General features: G+C 41.6%; 1 protein-coding gene across 9 annotated transcripts in view; it reads right to left on the bottom strand.

The window, feature by feature from the left end:
* POU2F1 (POU class 2 homeobox 1) overlaps positions 1-20,809 on the bottom strand; it is a 115,135-nt gene extending 94,326 nt beyond the window's left edge. For 6 of the 9 annotated variants that reach the window (XM_082059319.1, XM_082059321.1, XM_082059323.1 and 3 more), the window contains exons 1-2: positions 20,708-20,756; positions 18,631-18,661 (exon numbers count right to left, since the gene is read on the bottom strand). In XM_082059319.1, coding sequence (XP_081915445.1) covers positions 18,631-18,661; positions 20,708-20,743 — 67 coding nt within the window. In that variant the 5' untranslated portion in view covers positions 20,744-20,756. Of the gene's footprint in view, positions 1-18,630; positions 18,662-20,707 lie in introns of all 9 variants that reach the window. The other 3 variants (XM_082059317.1, XM_082059320.1, XM_082059318.1) reach the window with 2 other exon arrangements.
* Positions 20,810-23,596: the final 2,787 nt, after the last annotated feature.

Genomic DNA, 23,596 nt, shown 5'->3' with positions numbered 1-23,596 from the left:
AAAAAAATCTTTATTCTTTCCCTTCTGAAAGACCATAAAGAATAAAATACTCCAGCTGTTAATTTTAAGGCGGCTTTACTTTCTTTTTTGACCTTAAAAAGTGATTTCAAACCAGTTCTTACAGTTTCCCTCCCCTCATTAGAAAATTCTGATCACACAAATAAAAGCACTGACACCTGGATGAACTGAACTGCTTGCCAGTGTTACAGCAGGAAGAAAAGAGGAGAATTCATCAGTTACTACTACTGAATACAAGTTCCATTTATACAGAAAAAATGCGCATCTTATTGAGTGAAAGCAATATGAAAGGAAAACATCTCTGCAGTGGCACATCATACTAGTATCTATACAGTCAAGTCTTCAGGATTTTTTTTTTTAAATATAAAAAGGAAGTAAATCCAATACAGCTTCTCAAGCAAATATTCTAGAACAGAAAATACGAGGCATCCATGTTCTTTGTACAAAGTCCGTATGTCTTCTCCCTGTTGTAGGCAGTGCACAAATTAAAATACAAACCTACCAACTGAGCTCAACCAGTTGAGTTGTATAGTTCCTCAATTTTAATTTCATTCTGGATCAAACAACAGAACTGTTATATGTGCATTTAGTAAAAAATGATGGTAAAGGGAATTTTTTTATCTTAAGAAAAGATGTGTCAGGTACAATGCTCTGCATGCTCTCAGAACTGAAAACATCCCTAGAAATCACATATAGAACCTTCTGACCCTCTCAGAGCCCAATAAATGCTGTTTTTCTCTGCTGTAGGGACTGCGGAGAACAGTTTTAAAGAGAACATTTCAAGGACACCTTTCTCCAGTCTGACTAGATATCAACCTTCTATGTTTATTAGCTCCACTCTATAATTAATTATTGTTGTCTACATATGAAAGACAAAGTTTATTGTAAACAACATCACTTTCTTCTACTCAATCAATGCTATCTGAGAAGCAGAAGCCAATGCAAACACTGTAAATTTTGGGAGACAGATGAAATGCCAATCTCTGCCTAAAATCTTGAGGCTGCATTACTCAAATTCTGTGCTTAATCCAACTGTTCTTTTTTAATTACATACATTAAATGATAACTGAATGACAAAAGAGGAAGTCCACTGATACTAAGATTTCTTCTCCACAGTTCATGACTTTGGTCTCAAGCATTTACTTCAGCAATACTTTGCAATTACAATCAGCCAAGTATCTCCCTATATACACTACACCATAGACATAGATGTGAAGTTCACTCACAAGATGCACTATTTATAAAGAATAAAGAATATGAGAGGTCTTAATTTCTTACAGGGCTGTTCTTTTCTGTTATATCTTTCTCCAAACACTTTTTGATGACTTATTCCCCTGCCTTTGTGCTTCCTCTCCCTTTCCCCAAAATATCTTCTCTATCACAGTCCTGCAACAGAAGCAAGCAAGAAGTTTGGTAAGCAGGACATCAAAAAGAAACGGGGGTAAAAATATCTCCTTTTCCAAGCCGCACAAAACCAAAATTATCTAGAGTAGGGGTGTCAAACTCATTTTCACCGGGGGCCACATCAGCCTCGAGGTTGCCTTCAAAGGGCCGAATGTAATTTTACAGTCCTAAAATTACATTCGGCCCTTTGAAGGTAACCACGAGGCTGACGTGATCCCCGGTGAAAAAGAGTTTGACACCCCGGATCTAGAGTAAGCAAAACAAGAACCAAAAAAGTTTCATCATAAAAGCTCTTAGGTTACTGAAATTAACCTTTCCTTCTCTCCATTTACTACAGAGGCATCCCAAATTTTCCTGCAAATGCAGTATTCTACAAAACTGGAGCATCTAACATCTGTAAGTGGGACCATCTTATACAACGCTATCACCAGTGGTTTTGATACACAATACAGACTAATCTTTGAAGGTTCATTAAGCTGTGCTCATTATGCATTGTAATCTGGATACACAAGCAGCACAGCTTCATGCCTACTATTTGGAACAAAAGTCAAACTTGATTACCTCAGTCATCACCTACACTGACAGCAGATGAAGCCTCAATAAGTTAAAATTAGTTAGGGATACATTCATAAAGCTCTTGGTGGGAGGGGGGGAAGAGAGACACACACACACTTAACCTGTTTTTATTTTTTTATTTATACAGGCAACTTTATCAAAGGTTTTCTTGTTAAACAAGCGTATATTTTACTTTTAAAATATCATTCGTATGCATTAATGGAAAAGTTATTTCCCAACATTTACATTTGTTTTTAAAGAGAAATCAGGGACTCAGGTGTTTATCCTAACACCACTTACATAACAGCCTTGAAAATTCCAAAGCATATAGCAAACCTTCACCTTTTCTTTCTATTCAAGTGGGATATTGGGACAGTTTGTTTCTTCAAGTCTGTGCCTTAAGCACAGCACCTTCTATTGTCCTTTGGGACAAAATAATATGTATGGTACCACAGTACTTCAGCTGCTAACGGTGTGCTTCTGTTTCAGTAAAATCGCAACTTAGTGCCAAAAGGACAGGTAAATTCTTTATCAAGGAACTGCTGAAAAAGAATCCCCATTTAAAAGAAATATATATACTGTATTTCTAGATTTCTGTGTGCAAGGTAATGTTTCACTATTAAAGCAGGCATACTAATTTCCCAAACTGATGATTCAATGTCTGTAACTTAATGATTACTGTTGAAACATTATTCATTTTATTAATGATTCCTTTTATTATCAATTCATTTAACACCAATATAGCAAGCAGAAAGAAACAATAGCTGAGGTCACTGTGAAAAAAAACCTCATGTAGTTGGGATGCTGGCAGTTAATAGTGAGCTGAAAAGTGATATGCCTAAGTACAACCAGGGTATCGCATCTGATGATTAAACTCAAAGAATGTCAGAGAACACTCTGGCAGTAATACATGAAATGAAGAAGTGTCAATTTTTTTGCTTTCCCAACAAGAGAGGAAAAAAAAAGGCATTTTTGTCATAGTACTTCCAGCAAGTTGATATTAAAAAGGAGATTTCATGCCAAAGTCGGCTGTTTAATCAGATAAAGAAGGCTTTCCTATTTCCCATTGTATAGATCAAGTTGGCTACAGGAGCCACACAGAGCTTTGAGTAGCACATTTTTCTGTGAGGGCTGTATCGTTTGATCATGGCAAAGGACAAGGACTGCTGGGTAATCTGAATCAGAGCGGCAGAAAAAGGGAGCCAGGCAGCCTGCTGAGGCCAAGATAACCATGTCACCCCAGCATCCCACAACACTCCCAATTGTGGACCAGGCAGGGGGAGGGGATAAAATAAAAACATCACTCATTTCCTTTTACAAATTTGTCATGGAAACTTTCACATGCAGTATGTTTCTCCAAAGCTCATTTATAAGTATTCTAATGTATGCTTGTTAAGGCCAGCCTCCCCGTACTGATGAAGATTCTCCTGATTGCTTTCAAAAACATTCCATTTCAAACCCTTACTGCTTTGAAAGGTGATACATAGGATTTTCTATACAGGTCTTTGCAAGCGACATAGCAATTTATGAAGCCAATAAAAACCTGTTCTCTAAAAACAGAGCTTTTATTAGAGGACCATGCACATTTAAAGATGTGTCTCTCTACCTATGATGCTGTTCATAGCCTTCCCAGCAGACTGGAAGCAGTAAGGGACAGGCAGGTTAAGTCACCTGATATTCAGAATGATGACATGAACCACTGATAGGTTAATAGGTCAGAAGGAAACCTCAAGGAGGACCAAGTTTAGAAGCCCAGCTTTTCACCAGGTACTGTCCCTGAAACACCTCCTTGGTATTTCAAGCCTCCTAACCTTTCTACAGACACAAGCAGCCCTTCAAACCTCCACCTTCTTCTATTAACTCCTCTTTCACACACTCCGATTCCAAACCAAATTTGCTTCTGGGCTGTGAAGCAGGCACTGCAAAGTGTCCCATCTAAGCATTTTAAATCTTTTCCTTGAAATTCTGTTGAAGCTGCTGACCTGGGGACACTGTCTCCAAAGCTGCAGCCAAAGGAGGACCAAAGCACCACTATTAGTCCTAGCCCCTGAACAGACACAAACTCAAGCCACTACCTGTCACAGTATCCTGAAATGCAAGCTAATTACTTTGCTGTACTTCCACTAATATTGCCATTCTTTCATGCACCACCAGTACTAGTAATAACTTAAAAGATAGGTTCTAGTCTCTTTGTATAAACAAAACATGTAGAAGCCTGTAATGTGAACTAGGCACTAATGTACTACCTTGTGTTTATGATGTATTTTAAGTAGAAGCAACAGCACTAACTGAGGCAATTCCAATTAGCTTATTTATTTTCCAGGTCCCAGAAGGCAAGAACGTAACTAGTTTTCATAGGAGAATTTGGAGTGGAATAAAAGAGCACTAAAAGCTTTGAGTGTTTCATTTAGTAATTCTAAAAGAAAACAGGGGGAGGTGAAGTGTTTTTCTGTTGTTGCTGCCCACCCCCACCCTATCATCCCATTCTCTTAAATGTTAAGTTTGAAGAAAGTACAGTAGATTCCTTTCTGATCTGTATCCTGCAGATAGACCATATGCCCCATCCATTCACAAAAGAGAATAATAGATTTAGGCAGTGAAACTTATTTTTGCTTTCTCCATTCCTAGTTTCCTTTCGTTTTCATACACTCAAGTTTTGTAGAGGTGATCACTTTTCCTAAGCTTTCAAAAAAAATTCAAATCTCTCACTTCTTCAGAAGAATTTCCACTGCCAAGACACCTGCCATCCAGAGCTTTAAATTCCATATATATTTAGTCTGGTATTAACTGCCATAGTACTATTTCTAAATGCAACACTCGTTCATAGAAACACTGCTGGGAACTGAATTATCTAATCTCCATGTGACTAAAAGTTAGAGTTAGCAATTTTTCATGCACAGTTATGTCAGTATGCCATTAAGAGAGCTGTTAGTTCATCCAACAACAACTTAATCCTAGAGTCCCAGACTAGGCCAGGCTGGAAGAGACCTTGAAAGATCACCTGGCCCAACCTTTTGTGGAAAAGGGAGCCTAGACGAGACTTTCTAGCACCCTGCCCAAACACATATTGAAAAATCTCCAAGTTTAAGAAAACCTTAATGCTTAGAGATTAACATAAACAACAAAACCACCACATGAATTACAAAAGGCTGCTCCAAGGATCACATAAACCTAGTCTAAAGACCAAAAGCTTTAGCAATCAAATCGTATCAGTACTCTTAAATTAATAAAACCTTCCACATGCACAGATATTACAGTAAGATAATATCTACAGTTTTGAAAGAGCATTTAGAAAACTTTACAAAAGCTACCCCATCAATAGCACATGTATGCTGACTAAAGAAAACAGCTACTAATTCTAAGCACAACTGTTACCAACATAAATTAGCCAATATTCAAGCACAGGACCTCTTTACTTAAGTACCTGCAACAGGATTTTGCAGTTTGCTCCTAGGTAGTAGCTCATTAACAAAAGCATCTCTCATCTATTCTTAACTCCAGTTGCAGCATGCCAGAATTCAACTTCCATGATATGCTTATCATAACTGACAGGCTACACAGGGCATTTTTCATTTTCTGCAGAAAGACAACTGCAACTTTGATTTTCCTGTTATGTTTTTCATCCTCCTTACATGCCATCCTCCCACTTGCTAGTGCAGGCTTTTCACATCTCCATCTCTCTTTAGAGCAAGAAAAATGTGAAGAGGTCATTTAATTCTAACCTCACCTAAATGGATATATGCTCAATACAATTTAATGCAAATTATCAACTCCAGCAGTAAGCCACAGGAAGAAATCAGCATATCCTACATTTTCTCCCCTTATTAGAAAGGCTTTCATCACACTTAACATACTTACGCCCTACTTATACACAGAAACTACCTTTGTCAAAGGTGAAGGACCTTTTACCTGCGAGGCCAAAAAAAGCCTTACAAAAAATACCTGGTGTACCACTTTAACACACTTTGTGCTATTAATTGACAACATTGTCACGTGGCCCAGAAGTCTGAGGCAACCTATGAGTTAAGGCAATCAGACAGCTCTAAAGAGACACACAGTTGTATCAGGAAAAGAAATGCAGGGTAGTTAAACTCAATGTTTTTACTGGCACTCATTTTGTAAAACATATCACTTTAAAAATACAGGAAAAAATGCTAAATAATTCTCTTTCGACTATCAGAAGTCAACAGAGAACAGGGCAAGAGTAAGCACCGAACAGTCAGCTCTGCTACCTGTGAAATGGAGGTGCACAAGCCAGTGATAAATGGAAGTGCTCAGAGAGCAGAAAACAGCTGACCATTTTTGAAGACTGATGAGCAGGAAGCTTCCTGGTACAATTTGCAGGCCAAAAGACCCTTGAAAAGAGACTAAGAAAACATTTCACTTGCTTCAGAAAAGAACAGGACTAAGAAAGGCAAGCCAGAATTGAACAAATTATTCTGGGAGAAGAGATGTAACAGGACACTGCTACTCTCACATTCTCAACTTCAAAAGTACATACATTCCTCTCAGCTGGAAAGAATCACACCTGAGTGATTGGGGTTTTTTTAAAGGTATTTTCCTATTCATTCCTATCAGCAAACTTTTGGGGCTAGTATAGCTGAAACAGGTCCAGATAATACAAATGCAAGGTCACACTTTCGCAGACTCTAGGGTGATTTTAAAGATAAGCGGCAATTAGGTTTACTTTGAGAGAGGTATCTGGATCATATTACTCATTGTTATCACATCATAAACAAGTCATAGTATCACGCATAGATGCTTTTTGGTTTGCTAGCAACATCTGAAGAAAACTGAAAATAAAGATAAAATACACTGCAGTGAAGTCACTGTACTGAATTCATGACATCATAATTGTTGCCATGGCAACTAGGCTAGTATCAAGCACAGAATACTGCCTTCACTGCAGAATCAAGGAGCACCTGTGCTGCCACAAAAGAAATGTTCTTATTCAAATACAAATCTAGTCAACAACCCAGGAAATAAGACACTACTCTAAGTAAATTGCCTTGCAAATACCTCTTATTTCGTTCACCTGGTGTGAGACTTTTTAAACACTCAGGCACACATAAAGAGGTCTGATCAAGTATACATGTGATAAAGAGTCTAATTGAAAAAATGATGTTTTTCTTCCACAGTGTTCCTCAGTTTTCCCAGTACAGATTAACTCTCTTTACACTTTCCTCTCCTATGCATATGACTGCAGTCATATACAACAAACCTCTGTTCAGACACAAAATAGAGGTTTAAAAACTCCAAAGGAAAAAAAAGTTTTCTAGTTCTCATTTCAACAAGCCAGAGCAATAGTCAAATTGGAACTGTCACGCAGGAGCAGAACTAAGTGATAAAGAACAGATTCCACATTTAAAGTCCACAACTCCTTTTGCTTACAGACTGCCCCAACAGGGCCTTCAAATGCCAGTCATGCGTTTTTCATGCACTTGCTAAATGCAATGCTTCAAATCTGCAGGGCTTCGAGAACAGCCCAAGAATAGCTTTCTTGTAAATAAAAATGGCATCCCTTTTTCTCTGAAGAGTCCTCTTTTATATGAGGAATATCTGTTATGCTCTTCACCATTCACAAACATAAAAGCTGCAGAAATTAAATCCTAAAAAAAACCAAAACAAAACAAAAAACAAAAAAAAAAAACAACCAACAACAAAAACAAACCAAAAACACACACACACAAAAAACACAGAAAAAAAAGAAAAAAAAGCCCACAACTAAGCAGTTGACAACATATCGGGTGACAATTAGGTTTGTCACTAATGGCTAATTATTAAATGCACAAATGCTACATCTGACATCGCAATTTCAAATATCTGTTGAAATAAATCACTCAGTGTTACGAAGGCATATGAAGGAAAACATACTTGAAAATTAACTTCAAATTAACTTGCTGAATAAAAAAAAAGCTATAGGTCAGAAGTACCAGACAGTGCTTCACAGCTCAACCTTAGAGTTGATTAGGGCCAAGGAAATTGGTTCAGAACAGATTTTAACAACTAGACCACACTATATAGTAAAGTATAAAGTATACTTATTTGCTATCTCAATGGTTCTTTAAGAGTAATCCACAAATTCTTGCTGGACAACAGTTCCACACAACTGTATGTAATTAGTCAATCTGTCTAAACAGTTTCAGAATGCATTGTTGGGTTTTTCAGCTTATAAGAAAACAAAACTGTCCTAGTTATAAATTAAACAACAGCACCATATTTCTGTATTGCCTTCATGCCTTTGTTGGACACTGTTGCTATTGCTATCTAGTACACTGATTACACCAAAACCAAAGGACAGAAGTACTGAAGTAAGCTGCCACTCCAGCCCCTGCTCTCTTAATAAAGACTGTCTCAACAAAACAGTATTAGACAAAGTAGAGAACACAAACAACAAAATGGGGAGTTTCAGATATAGATGATTAGTAGACAGCTGCATCCCGTATGTTTCTGTCTTCAATGTTCTCCTAATATTATTTTGCACAACGAAGAATGATGACGCCATGAAAATCCCCAGTTTAACTAACCTTCTGCAATATGAAGCATAATCAGGAAACTACTATAGTTGACAACACATTCTAAGGGAATTGTTGAGTGTGTCAATCTATGCCACTGAAAAGTGAAGAAATGAACAATCTTCTGCATGTTTTAAAAAAAAACTTAGGAACAGATGCTGCCTTTGGTGATAACAACTTGTGCATACGAGCGTATATCCTAATACACCAAATACAGTTAATAGAACTGCCCTGAACTCAGAAAATGGAAAGACGCAAGTTGATAAAACCTCAAGTAAGTTATGCATCAGAAATGCAGAGTTCTCAATTTCTCTACAATTCTGAGCATAAATTTCTTGAAGTGCCTGGATTACACAATTCACAGACTTGTATGTGATGTAAATACAGGACAGATGGCAATGACATTCCCTTTATCATTAGTAAACATAACTTTCCTAGCTCTAACCCACACAATATGAAATCACTACTTAATAAGTAATGAAAAAAAAAACACTGTACTTGCAGTAAATTTTGATTTTTGAAAGACTGACATATTAACTGATCCTGTAAGTACCTAATGTGCCTTCTCTACGTGCACACAGAAAGTTATGGATTATCTCAAGGCTTTAGAGAGACTTTTATATAGCTTTAAAATGAACTTGTTGAATTCGTTTTCCCCCAACAGTCCTTCTGCTAACTCTAAGTTTTTATTATGTTAACACTAGACAGAAGAGTGAGGAGATGTAAGTGCTGGCCCAGCTTTGTACATGGTAGTTTTTTCTTATATTATTAATTTATCATTATAACAGAAGCAACAACTGAAAATTTTCAGCTAGGATCTTCACAGTTGCCCACGACACTTCCAAACCTGACTAGAGACACCACAACACAAAGAAACACTACCTGTTACTCATCTCTCCCCCAGCAAACCAAAGTGAGATAGGCTAGAGGTGTTAAGATGGCGAACAACTATTCTAACTCTTTATGCCTTTATTCAAACTTCCATATAGCAAATCCTTTCCACAGTTGCAGAGTTCATCATACACATATAGAGAATACTTAAGTGTACAAGCACTTAAATACAATGCTATATCCTTTAAATTTAGCTGTTATTTTATAACTAGTTATGTTTACTATAGATATTATGAAAATGTGTTACCAGACTTATCTGGATGCATTTTCAATTTTAACTATGTCAAGAACTATATTAATGAAATGGATTTTCCCAACACAGGCATGGCTGAAGGGTGTTCTTGGGAAGTTTTAAGGCATTGATTGGGCTTCAGTCAGTCCTTAGTATATTTGGAACAAGTCCCTTCTACACCACTGAACTGAACCACATAAAGTACAATCATATTGCAACTAGGTTCCAAACCAAATTATATCACAATACAGCATTTTTATCTCTCAGAAAGGAGAGGAGATATTCTTTGCAATGCCATTGTCTCACACTGTAATGAGAAAAGAAATAATCTTAAAATAAACTAAAAAATTACACAGATTTCTGCAGTTCCTGACTGTAGTATAATTCTCAACCATGCTCACAACCCTCAATGTGTCTTAAGGAGATGAGAATCAGCTCAGTTGTGGATCTTTTTCATCAAGTAGGATCAGATGCTCAATTTTTAACAGCCATTCTCTTATCCTCCCTACACCTTCACAAAGTAAGAGAGCCAAAGCAGCTTCCGGTTCTCTAGTTCCCTGTTTGGGAACTAGAAATTATTAAGAAAGCCCTTGGAGCAACCTCTCTGTTGTTTTCCAGAGCTAGAAATGTGCAGAGCAGACAAGGAACATAATCTTTCCTGAACTCTTTCATGGTGCTCCTGAGCACTTTAGGATAGGAAAAGAACGACGTACAAAATTCAAGATGGACTGAGAAATAAGTGGGAAGGTGTTTACTTTTTGCTTGAAATACTAAAATCACCATACCGAGAATACTAAAATCACCATACCGGCTCAGACCAAGGATTTACCTGACCCTACTCCAACAGCAGTCATCAGCAGACACCTAGGAAAGACAATGCCAAGAATTTGCAGCTCAGCACTTGCCTGAGCCAGAGGTGAAGAACAACATGCAACACTCTGCTTAGTCCTTCTTTGTACAACCTTGCACACACTGAAAAAATAAAAAAGGTAATCAGCAAAGTTTAGTTTAAAACCAGATACACCAAAATTTTCTGAAACTTTAGAATATCCGGGTTTGTTTGTTTGTTTGTTTGTTTTTTTTTTTGCAAAACTGAGTAAAATCAACTTTGGAAAACAAGTGGGTTTCTAGTTTACACTTTCCCCACTTAGACGTGCTCATTTGAGAGCTCTGACAAAAAGTCTGCCCTACAACTGCTGGTACTTCAGCACATCTTTCCAGAGCACTGGCTGGCAAAATTTGAAAGGCAGTGGTGCAGCCTGGGAGCTGATGCCTTCTTCCTTACTTTGGTACACCCATCCTAACCACCTAACCAAAGAGAAACTAATGCTGGCAATAAAATAATAATTGGATAAAGTTTGGCAATTATGCAATTCAAACAACTCACCATGTGAGACAGTGTGACTGCTTTAAAGGCAGAAGCTACTAGAACTCAGACTAAATAAATATACAGAAGTGTAAGTTCTCAACTGTTCTGAAAGATACTCCTAAATTCCTAAGTTTAGCTAGCTTTGTTGCCACAAGCTGTCTAAAGTAACTATATTATGACTGAAATGGAACAGCAAGTAAAGATAACCTCACGATAAAGCCCATTTAAGGGCAATGACTTGTAAATCACATGCTTTACTTGAGATAGGGGACATAATCCTAACAATTTAAATTGTCTAACTCAGATCAAAATAAATTCAATAAAAACAGAAAAGTACCACTGGAAAGTTCAATAAAGCCTGAAAAGTGCCATGTCTTTCTAACACTAAGAACAGACACTCTCACCCAGAAACAAACATTACAAGTAGAAAGTTACTGCTCCCTTTGCCCTTCTAGCTTCAGTTTCTCCACACAACCCCAACCCATTTCTGCCAGAAGCTAGGATACAGTTTTACAAAGGCTTTGTCAAAACAGACAATAGTCCTGAAAGTGACCACCCAATACCTTTCCTACTTCTTTCTGGCAGCAGCCCCCCCTTAAATTGGATTAAGTGTAACATGAACTAGACCTCAGGTATGATGACAAAGCAACTCAGACAATCCCTCACTCACAGATTTCAATCAGAATTATCTGGACTACTTTAGGCAGCTTAGATCACAGTCTTTACTAACCCAGCTAATTTTAACTGAAATGGCTTAGACAGTACCTGAATGGGCAGACCCACCAATAGATACAGGGAAACAGAAAAATCCAACAGTCAGAAGCAGTAATGTCTTCTACATTCAGAGCTAAAAGAAACTGTCCCCAGCCCAAGCTTTCTGGTACTTTTTACGAAGCACGTGTGCATGCAGGTGTGCGTATATGCATTGGAGGATGGGGTGGGAAACACTCCCAGAGGAGCTGGTAGGGAAGGGAGGAGGCATTTGCTGGCATATCCATTTCTCTGCAGCCTTAGAAATAAGCAAATTCAAATATGTATTTAAACCTACATTTGAAAATTCAAATCAAAGTGATAACCTACTAAAGATCAGCAGGTAAGAAACAAAATTATGAATCATTAGAAAGGTATCTTTGCAACAGGACTGCTGGAAGAAACTTTAATCTCCTTTCTCATTCAGAGGATGGTATTAACTAATAATGTAGAAATTAGTGATTCATGAAACATCTGAGTTATTTCTACCTGTATTCATAGAATCATAGATCCATAGAATGGTTTGGGTTGGAAGGGACCTTAAAGACCACCTAATTCCAGCCCCCTGCCATGGGCAGAGACACCTTCCAGTAGACTCGGTTGCTCAAAATCCCCACTGTATACTTCTCCCCCTCAGCTACACCCAAGTAGTATAAAGCTACAACTTCACACTGGTATGGTTGGGCACAAATTACTAAGTCACATAGTATTTTTCAAAAAAAACTGAATCATCGAAAGGACAAAGAGAACAAACAGCAAAGGAGCTCACTGCAAAAAGGATGGTGGCTTCCTAACAGCTCTTAACGAAAAGAAGGGTAAAAAAGAAGCAAGTTACATCTCCAGTCTGATTCAATAGGTTTTTCTACACTCATTTTTAAGTCTTCAACTGTATTTACTGTTTTAGTAACTTAGATGTTCATATCTTCCTTTTCCAAAACTTCAAGCCCTGTCATACAGTGTCAAACACACTATATGTGCTACTTCATTTCTATACAGCCAAATCTGATTTCTGAGAAGAAGGAGGAAAAAAAAGAAGAGGAATGATGAGCAAAAGGTTCCTTGTCACAATAACACAATTTATAGAAAAGATAAATCTGTCTCAGAGTGATCGTGTTAAATGGCTGAAGCAGTTACACTTGGCTTTTTCTTGTAGTTTGTTTTGTTAGTTTTTTTAAAGGTTGCTTTACAGGGATATCAGTCCAAAATTTACCAGAAGTACCAGTGTCTGTAACTTCCCAAGTACTTTTGCTAATATGTCCTTTAAGCCACATCCCTCTTTAGAGAGGTGTCTCACTGTACACAGCAATAAAATAATAGGAGCCACTTAAAGGTCCCATTCACAGTTTTTATTTAAGAGTTTCTGCCGTGGCTGTCATACCTCTGACTGCATAAACCACACCAAATTTTCAGCATCTATTGGTTTCTTCTAAGCTACTCCTTTATTTAGGTGCAGTTTCACCACTGGCTTCAGTGGTCTATGTACAGCCTGCTGCTGGAATAAGAGGTCCAGCATAGTGCCTGTGGTTATACACATTCCCATCACTTCCTTTGGGCCAGTACCATTTTAGATCAACAGGAGTTCATCAACTCAATCAACTGTGGTTCACGGTGGTTTATGTCAATCTAAAAGCAAAGCTATACAATACAACTAAGCTAACCAGAATGCTTGCTGCTGCTTTTGAAAAGAGGAAACTTCATTTCTCTTCCTTCTTTCCCCTTCCTCCACTTTCACTCATATGGTTCTACCCTCTCTCTTGCACTTGAAGGCCTTCATTGAGCCAATTTCAACTCTGAAAAATCAAAGATCTAAAATTATCTGGGGCTAGTTTTCCACCAGGTTAACAAATTAAGCTAGAGCAACCCAGAAGCCCATAAATGCTAGAACAGGTGCCAAGTAAGTGGTAGGATCACATGGCTGAGAGCATGACTCCTCATTTATGCCAACACGTAAGTCATCAGAGAGAACGAAATTATGAGAAGACTTGGGTCAACACACGCGCGTCTTGCTCCCTTCTTTGATTGGTACTGCTATTTGTCTAATCTCATTGTAAGCCAGTTCAGAGAGCTAAACGAACAAAAAACCTATTCATTATTTTTGGCAAGACTTGTTTTCTGCCAATGTAATTCCTTGAGCTAGGTCAGCAAAGGAATCAGGCAAGCATCTGCACCAGTGCAGAGAAGGAGGCAGGAACACACAGGGAGATGAGGACAGGCTTGGGCTGATTTAAACTGTCATTGAACGGCATACCCTACAGCAGATCTGCATCACACTGTAGTTAGAACTGACAGTAATCTGTGCCTTTACAACAGGAGGCCTTCATTGCTGATGAGAGCACACGAACAGTACCAGCACTGAAACATCCTAAGCAAAGTTTAACCTGGGCACAAGCTTAGGTGATTACATGTAAAAGCAGAAGATTCACAGTTCTCTTACCTTCAGAAATACTGCAAAACATTAGCCAATTATTTCTCCAGCAACATCTATGTGAAAATGTGCTCTGTAATTCCCATTACACAGATTTAGCCCAGAACAGCGAAGCAAGCAAAACTGGTGACCAACTCAGGATTGGAACCCAGTAAATCCTCTATATAAAACCAACACTTTGTCACTTAACTGTGTTTTTTATTAACCCTAGAGTAATTCAATTAGCCAGTAAGAGTATATAAAAAAATGCTTTTGCAAAGACTTTGTAATGCACTATAGAGCCCATAATTTATAATAGTTAAGAAACGTGGATATTTCCTAGCTAGTTGTGAGACAGGAAACTAGAGAAAGGAATAATACTGAGATCCTGAGTAATTACTTCCTTTTCTACAGAGAAACGTGTGCACAAAGCAGCATGAGGGTCTACTCACACAATTCAATAAATTTAAAGCAAAGAATTATAGAAAGGAAAATACATCTATGTACATGCTTTTTCTCAGATTAGCAACTCACAGATGAGTGAAATACAAGCAATTACTTAATACACACTAATCAAAAACAGTATCTTCACTTAAATTTATCTCTTGCACTCAGTCCAACAAATCCCATGCTTAGCTTGCCCTTAGCTGCACAATAGGAAAAGGGGTGGGAAAATTTGCAAACACAGAAGCAAATCTCTGCAGTAGTAAATACCCAGCACTGTAAGTCTATCCAGCAACACAAGATAGTCCTTCATGCACGTACTAGCGTAAGCACCCAAAGCAAGTGTATCACATTTGGGGCACTCAAGTCATATTTAATTTTGTTCAACACCTTCTTTTGACAATACCTTTGTCACAGAGACTGAAAATACATATGTCATAAAAGACAGTCATTTGCCAAGACTGTCACAGATTCTCTCAAGATAAAAATAATAAAGCTGTAAGTGCAAGTAGGCTGCCTAATTGTCAGCTGTGTAAAATATCAGTATCAAGATTATTGTCCTACAAGCAACAGTTTGAGGGGAATAGAAAATAATGCTGGAAAAAAGGCAAGAAAATTTACTGACTAGTTTTGCACATTAAAAATGCTCTAATCTCTTTTGAAGTCTTGAACTGAGCCAAAATCTGAGGAAAACAAAATAAAACTTACTGCATGCTACAAAAAACTACTGCAAATTTACCAGAGAACCAGGAGAGAAAACCAACATGTCTCTGGGGGAGATGAACCTATTTAACAGAAAGAAGCTGGACGAAAGATCAACCAAACAAAAACATTCTGGACAGCATGGGCAAAACATTTAGCCCAATTTTTTTTGCATCCTCAGACATCTGAATGTAAAGAACAGCAAAAATGCACCACTCTAAATGTGGAATTTACCATTTGAAATTTGACAAAGATTATTCAAGTGGCAATGGTGTTCAAAGTATCATTTTTCTGTGCAATACACTTTTATAATCAAGCAAATGTAGGAATAACACTTCATCACACTGCATAAGAGACTCCTAACACAGAATATACTGGTGCTTCCTATGTTTAACAGACAGACTGATTTGAAGTCTACCTCACTGATTCCATCAAGTGAATTGGCTCCAGACATCATCACCATTACTTGCTAAAACAAGCATTCAGAAGTTATCCACATTCAGCATCAGGAAGTCAGTATTAACACTTACTTGCTTGAATTATTACTGCAGGCTAATCTTTGAGAAATTGTTAGTGACAACAAACCTGAGATTTTTTTTTTTCCCCCTCTTAAAATGACAGGGTGGAGAAGCTCAGATTCTTCCCCCTTCCTTCTAAGAAGCGAGGAATAAGCTCCAACTCCTCTAGTGAAATCCCCATACCACACATCTTCCCAATTCTGCACCACATATGGCAGCATAGCTACTGACACAGCCTTTCTTCCAACCAGCTGTTAGGCTGGTAAGTTCTGGTCAGTTTTGGAAAGGGAAAAAAACAAAACAAAAAAAAAAAAAAAAAAACAAAAAAAAAAAAAAAAAAAAAACCCACACACAACACCACAACAAACTCACACATGCAAAAACCACACCACAAAATCCACAAAAGAAAGAACACCATAAAAAAACCCACAACCATCACACACTGGATAAAAGGTAGAGCCACCTTGATAACTGAGCAGAAAAACTATTTCATGGGGAGGACAACCCTTCTTCCTTCTGGCCCTAATAACATAAAAGCTATAAGGACAGCCAAAATAGTAGAACATATTCCCCTGGTAAGAATTAGAAAGCACTGCAACAGTAGCACAACCCTTTGCGCTCACCACAGCCAGGCAGATGATAGGGAAGAAAAAAAAAAAAAAAGTTTCTTTAGTTTCTTTTACTAACCCACCCACCACTGACAGAAAAAGGTGCAAGAAGCAGCTTAAAATCTGACATTCACCAGTGATAAACTAGCACAGAATCATATAATTGTTTTGGTTGGAAAAGACCTTTAAGATTATCGAGTCCAACCATTAAGCTAGCACTATCAAGTCCATCACTAAACCACGTCCCTGAGAACCTCATCTACGCACCTTCCAAACGCTTCCAGGGATGGCAATTCAACCACTTCCCTGGGCGGTCTATACCAATGCCTGACAACCCTTTCCATGAAGAAGCTTTTCCTAATATCCAATCTAAACCTCCCCTGGCTCAACTTGAGGCCATTTCTTCTCTTCCTAACACTTGTTACCTGGGACAAGAGACCAACACCCTCCATGATACAACCTCCTTTCAGATAGTTGTAGAGAGTAATAAGGTCTCTTCCTCAACCTCCTCTTCTCCAGGCTAAACAGCCCCAGTTCCCTCAGCTGTTCCTCATCAGACTTGTGCTCCAGACCCCTCACCAGCTTTGTTGCCCATCTCTGAACTCTCTCCAGCACCTCAATGTGTTTCCTGTAACGAAGGGCTCAAAACTGAACACAGGATTTGAGGTGGGGCCCCACTAGCTCTGTGTACAGGGAGATGACCACTGCCCTAGTCCTGCTGGCCACACTATTTCTGATACAAGCCAGGATGCTGTTGCCCCTACCTGGACTCATGTTCAGCCACTGTCCCATCAACACCCCGAGATCCTTTTCCTCCTGGCAGCTTTCAAGCCACTCTTCCCCAAGCCTGTGGCATTGCCTGGGATTGTTGTGACTCAACTGCAGGACACTTGGCTTTGTTGAACCTCATACAATTGGTCTCAGCCCAAAGATCCAGCCAGTCCAGATCCCTCTGTATGGCCCTCCTACCCTCCAGCAAATCAACACTCCCACCCCATTTTGTGTGTTCTGCAAACTTACTGAGTCCGTACTCAAGACTGCGGAGTAATATCCATGCACTAGTCTCGGCACCTTCCAATAAGTGAAGATGATGCTACAATTTGGGAAAAGGAGCTTCCCACAAACATGTTGCCTAGAGGCTTCACTGGTGAAGGCACATTTCTATCCACATCACGTTCAAGTAAAATTTTAAGCTACAACACAGGCAAACAAATACATGTTTGAGATAAATACATCTGTATTTTGGCATGTAAATACCTGAATTCAGAGTTACAAACCCCAGCTTGGCCATAAAACTGCACAAAGCCACTGTCCAGTATTCCATTCTATAAAAATCACTAAAATGTCAGTGACAAAGAAATCTTGTTTGCAAGATGCAATGTACATTTTTATCATGCCGGATAAAATATCTACAGTCTCAGCAGTGGTTAAATTGCTGCTATAAAGGAAATTGTCCTCAGATAAATGGTTTCCCTATGAGAAGGTTTCAGTGCTACACCTCACCCCAGGTCAATAAATCAAATTAACTGCACCTTGTCCTCTGGCCAATGACATCATCGGCTTGACCACTTCTTGTGAAGCGAGTGCAAAAACATATGCTATTTAAGGCATGAAATCATATTACTGTTTTTTGTCCAGCCAGCCTTGTGCTGTTGGTCTGTGAAACAGTCAGTCACCTGAATAGTCTCATTACCGCTTCTACAGATTTTTTTCTTCTAGTATTCAAGGCCTGTCTTCACCAAGGGTGAAGAAAAAGGATAAATAATCTGAGCCATTATTTTTTAAATCAAAATGTTTTTCATTAGTCACAGTATAGTATTTTGTGACAAATTAAATCTAGAACCAAACTACAAAATACCTTGCCTGGATTTGTATGTGAACTCTCTTCCTAGTCACGCTTCTAAAAATGTTTACATGCTAATCTGGCACAGCTACTTTGAAGCACCCTGATGTTAGGTCCTTTTTCTCCACAGGGTGAAAACAATGGTCACTAATGAAAACCTACAGAATTTTATCTGAAACCCATCCCTGCATAAATATTTTTTTAATTACTGCCTCTTTCTAATGAAGTAGTCCATTTGTTTTCTTTCTAAGTAGGCAAATATCTGGTTTAAAACTGAATTATTCCAGACAATTTAAGAGGATTAATTTCAATTTTCACTTGGTTTCCTTATGACACAAGCATAGAAAACTTATCTTCCTTTCTATATCCTGTATTACCTAGTAGTGTCTTCTGTCTTGAAAGCCAAATCTAAATGAAAGAGAAAGAAAAAAAACCTAACCCAGAACAGTCAAAATACAAGCAGTGACAAAAACATCTGACACACTGCACTGTTAAACTGCATCCACACTAAGCAAAAGGAAGGTGAATAAGATTATCTTCAATGTATTCAATTCTGTTTGTGTTCAGAGGGAGGAGGAAAGCTGTTCAGATTTTTGAGTGTGTCTTCTATAGCTCTCAGTGCCAGGAAACGTAAATTAGAAGCAACTCTCCTTTAAGGAAAAGAACCAAGGACAAAGGGACCAAAAATGCCCAAGCCTCTGAAAAGCAGATATGAAAGGAACAGCTTTACAGTCTTGAGTTGCTATAAATTAAAAATAAGCTCCTTATTTAAAAGACATGAGTGTTTGAGAATCTATGAGAAGATGTGATGCTGCTCAAGCCCCAGGAGGGTTTTGTTTTTGCTGGCAGGGGTGGAGTGGAGATGGGGGGGTCATTTTGGTTATTAGTAAATAAATCAAGCAGCAGAGAGAGAGGCCTAGGCGCCTGCCAGAGGAGCCAGGGCCTAGCTCTTCCCCCTCCTCTCCTCACACAGCCTGGGTTTGATCTCGGGGCTCTGTGGGTTGCCAAGAAAATTTTTAAAAAGCAAGAGAGCGAGAGAGAAGAATCATATTGAACCACAAAAGCACATGGGGCGAATGTAAAATATAAACACGGCGTTGGGCTCTGAGTGGCTGTTATTAAAGGTCTGAATTACTAAACATGAGAGGCGGGGAAAGCCAGGCGGCCATTTCAATAATATAAACCTCCCCGAATTAGACATTATTCAAATGAGAAGGAGATGGAGAGAGAGCTAGCGAGGGAAAGGGACGGGACACGCACCCCCAGTGCCAGCCCACTGAGGCTGCCGGCACCACCACCTGCCCCGATACCCATGGCGAGTGGGGCGGGGGGGTGGGGGAAGAGGACGCGGGTCCGGTGCCCCGCACCCAGGGGGCCTGTCCAGGGGCCGCAGCACCCTGCTGCCCCCGAGCCCTCGGGGTTGCGGAAACAAGAAGGCAAAGGGGGAGGAGGACAAACACCACCGGGGCAAATCCAGCTTTGGGGGGTGCAAACACGCGGCCTTTCACGTCGGAGAGGGGCACGGAGAAACTCTGCCCGCGCACCCCCCAAGTCACCCCACACCGAACCTGCCCTTTACTGGGGGGGGGAAAGGGGGAGGAGGGGGAGCTTTAAATAAAAATGCAAACCACGCTGTCGTCCTACCCCTCCCCGGGGCCATCCGCACCCATACACCCTATGCCTGCAGGCCCCAGGCTCTGGGAAAATAACCCTTGTTGGGGGGGGGATGCGGGGGGGGGTAATGAGAGGAGAGATGAGGAAACCAAGTGTTTCTCCCTCACCCGGCCCCACTGAGGGGCCAGCACCCCCGTCCCCCCTCGTCCTGCCGCCGCCGCGCCGGCGGGGGAACCCTGCCCCACTCGGGGGGCCACCCACCTCCCCCAGCCCGGCGGGCCGTACCCCTCCCGCGGTCCCCGCCGGGACATCTCCAGCAGCATCCCCCCCCACCATGAATATGTAAAGCGGCTTTTATTGTGGGCGTGCGGGCCAGGGGAGCGGGGCGGGGGGGGGGGGAGCCCAGCCGGGTGGCGGCTAACCACCTCCGACCGCTTTTGGGTGCGCGGATATCTCCCCCCTCCCGGCTTCCCCCCATCCCCCCGCCGACTCCCCACCCTGACCCCACCGCCTGGCCGCTGCGCCGCCGCCGCCCGCGCCGCCGCCCCCCATCGCCCCACTGCCTGCCCCGGCGCCGGTGCCCCGGCGTGCGAGCGGGTGCAAGTGCGGCTTCGTGTGAGGGAGCGGGCAGGCGAGGGAGGGAGCGTGTGTGTGTGTGTCTGTCTCCCCGCACGGGGAGGCTGCTTTCCTTCTCTTCCCCCCCCCCCCCCCGCTCCCTCCTGTGCCGTTAATTATAATAATCCTGAGTACTAATAAATTATGCTAAGCGGGGCGGGCGGGCGGCGGGGGGGCCGCGTGTGCGAGTATGAATATGAATATGTAAAATGCAGTAATGATTACCTGCCGCTGCCGCCACCGCCGCCGCCGAACTCTCATCTTGACTCGCTGCTCCTCCGTCCGCCATTTTGAATATTTTAACCAAAATCGGCCGCCCGATAAACCCTCCCTCGCTCCCGGCCCCCCTCCTTCCTCCCCTCCTCCTCCCCTCCCCCCGCCGCGCACCCCCCCCCCCTCCCCCCGCCGACCTTCTGCGCAGCCGCCAACCGACCTCGCCGCGGCCTCGCTCTGCGCCTGCGCAAACTCCCCTCGCCTCTCCCCGCCCCCCCCCCCACCCCGGCCGCTCTCCCATCGAGCGTGCGCTGCGCCGCCGCGCATGCTCCGAGGGAGGGGACGCGCTCCCTCGCCCCCCCCAACCCCCCGCCCCGGGGCAGATTTCTCGCGGCACTGCGCAAGCGCGCAACCTGCCTTCGCTTCACCTCTGGCTGGGGGCTCGTTAACGTGTTAACCGTCGCGCCGCGCGCGCCAGCATTTCAGTTGACCCCCCCCTTCCCCCGCGCGCCTGTGTGCCGGGGGGAGTAGAGGACGAGGCGCTTGCGCACTGGGGCCCCCGACGGGAGCGGGAGGGGGCGCGGGCCGGGTTGTGTCCCCCCCCGCCCGGGCTGTGGCCTGAGAGGGAGGATGGCGCAAGGCGCGGGGGTACAGGGCGTCTCGGCCTCCCCCGCCGCGGTGGCGGGCTGCCCGCCGGTGGCCGAGCCGGGCTCGGGGCGGGGGGGCCCTGCGGCGCCGGAGGCTTCTTCGCGGAGCTGAAGGCCACTGCGGGTTAACGGCGGCAGGGCAGGCGCAAGTGGCAGGGAGGAGCAGCAAAGGGTGCGTTTTTAGCTCTGCCTGCATTAACCGTTCAGCCGCCGGGCCGACACGGTAGTAGCGCAAATAGTTAATCGTGGTATTAAAAGAGAGACAACTGCATGGCAATATCTTCAAATGCAACCATCGGGCTGAAAGGGCATTTTGAAAAGAGTCGTGTCTGCAAGTGGTTGCGTGAAAATAGCTACCGTAACTGCATCTGCACGACAGGTACTCCCCAAGCTCCACGCAAAATGGATCCCCTATGAATAAAAAGAAACTGTATACACAGAAAATGAAATAACAACTTGCCGTTGTGCGTGGAGGGTGGTGTGTGAGTCGTGGTCTGGTGTTCGTTTAGTAAAGAGCAATTACAAGGTAGCGATTGTCTTCATAAGAAACCCAGTGTAACATGCTCCTCGGTCTGGGCAGTACAGTGCTCTTGGGGTGTCTTTCTCAATCAAATGTTATTCTCTTCCAATTTCCACATCAAATTTGACTAACCTGGAAGGAAGAGGGAGTCAGGCTTCATGCCCCCCTCATTAAAAGAGAGTGCAGTAAATAATAAGAGGCTAGAGGGACATAAAAATTAGCTTTGCATTCAAAACTTCCAAATCAGGACAAGCAATCAGCTAAACAGGCAGAGGAGCAAAACTTTGCTGATTCTTGACAAGCTTGGCAGAGTAAAAATAAAACTTGCTTATGTTCTTAATATTGCATAAATATATGTTATCCCTGAGCTTTGTAATGTATATCCATAAAAAGAAGAAACAGAAGGTGGTATAGAATAGCGTTCATTAAGGACTCAGTCTTAACGTTTTCTACGAGTCATTAACTTCAGTGGGTCAGAGTCCAAGACGGACTTTCTTCTGGGGCTCAAAACCTTGTGGAATAAGAGAAACTGGCAGGGATCCGTTCTTGCATGCTGTTGCTGAAGAAATTGTGAGTCGTATTAGAGGTAGTCACTGGATTTTTTTCGCTGGTAGGGAAGAGCTGAAAAGGAAAGGCTGAGGGAGGGAGACAGCAGGGTTTCTCTCCAAGGGCTGAATCAGAAAGGTAATTTTGCCATTTTTATTTAAAAATAAGTTTGTCTGGTAATGGGATTTTTTTTCTTACTAAAAAATAACCTTTAGATACTGCAGAAAACACTAGAAATAGACTGCACTAAGAGCAGAAACCTTCCCCTAACACTAATTCTACTTTTGTGCATTCAATTGATGGTATTGCATACCAGCAATTAAGCCCTTTACTAGCAAAGGTCTGTGTTTAACTCGCAGAAGTGAATGTGTAAACAAAGGCATATTGTCGTGCTCCTCTTCTGTTCAGCCATGATCCTCGCAGGCCAGTTAATCCAGTTTTATGGCCAGGTTATACCAGCACTGCAGCACACAGTGGCTGCACCATGACAGATAAAGGTGTAGAGAAAGGGCTGCCTAGATTAAGAGTCTGCACAGGTCTAATCCTGCCCATGCTGAATATTCTCTCCCATATCTTTGCATCTCACCCGTAGACTCTTCTCACTCCTGCATGCTACTTCCTAGTAACCTCCTCCCTGATAGTAGCAGCTTCTCGCCAGGGAGAATTTGCTCCCATTACCACACCTGATTTAGCCTTTGCTCCTGCTCAGCTTCTGAACAGTGAGCAGGAACTCACAGCTGCCAAAGAAAAGGTGTCTGAAAACAAACAGTTGTTTTTGCTTTTCATGTTTTGTTTTTCCCTGGTATTTAACTAACCTGCTCCGTGTTTTCTAATGGACTGGCTGTAAAGAAAACTTCATTCTGTTTGGCCACATAACTGCTCTCACTCTCTCTTTAAAGATTGCTCTGGACCTATGTCTGCATCCTCTTCTCTAGTTTACTTCGAATGCATCTCTATCTGATGCCTTCCCCAAGGTGTCATACATCCCTGTGGCTATATATTCAGGAAAGCTGGCCAAATCATTAGTGATGAATAATTTATCAGATAAATTTTACCTCTCTTTCAGTTGTGAGTTGTCTGCAAACAGCTTGTGATTTCTGCAAACTACTTATTTGATGTTACTTGGCATATAGTGCCTGGCTGGTGTCTTACTTATGAGCAACTTGCTGGAAATACTTGAAATTTGAA

Source organism: Streptopelia decaocto (genome assembly GCF_964273445.1).
Source record: "Streptopelia decaocto genome assembly, chromosome: 1".
Classification (NCBI taxonomy): Eukaryota; Metazoa; Chordata; class Aves; order Columbiformes; family Columbidae; genus Streptopelia; species Streptopelia decaocto.
This window is presented reverse-complemented; position numbering and strand designations above follow the sequence as displayed.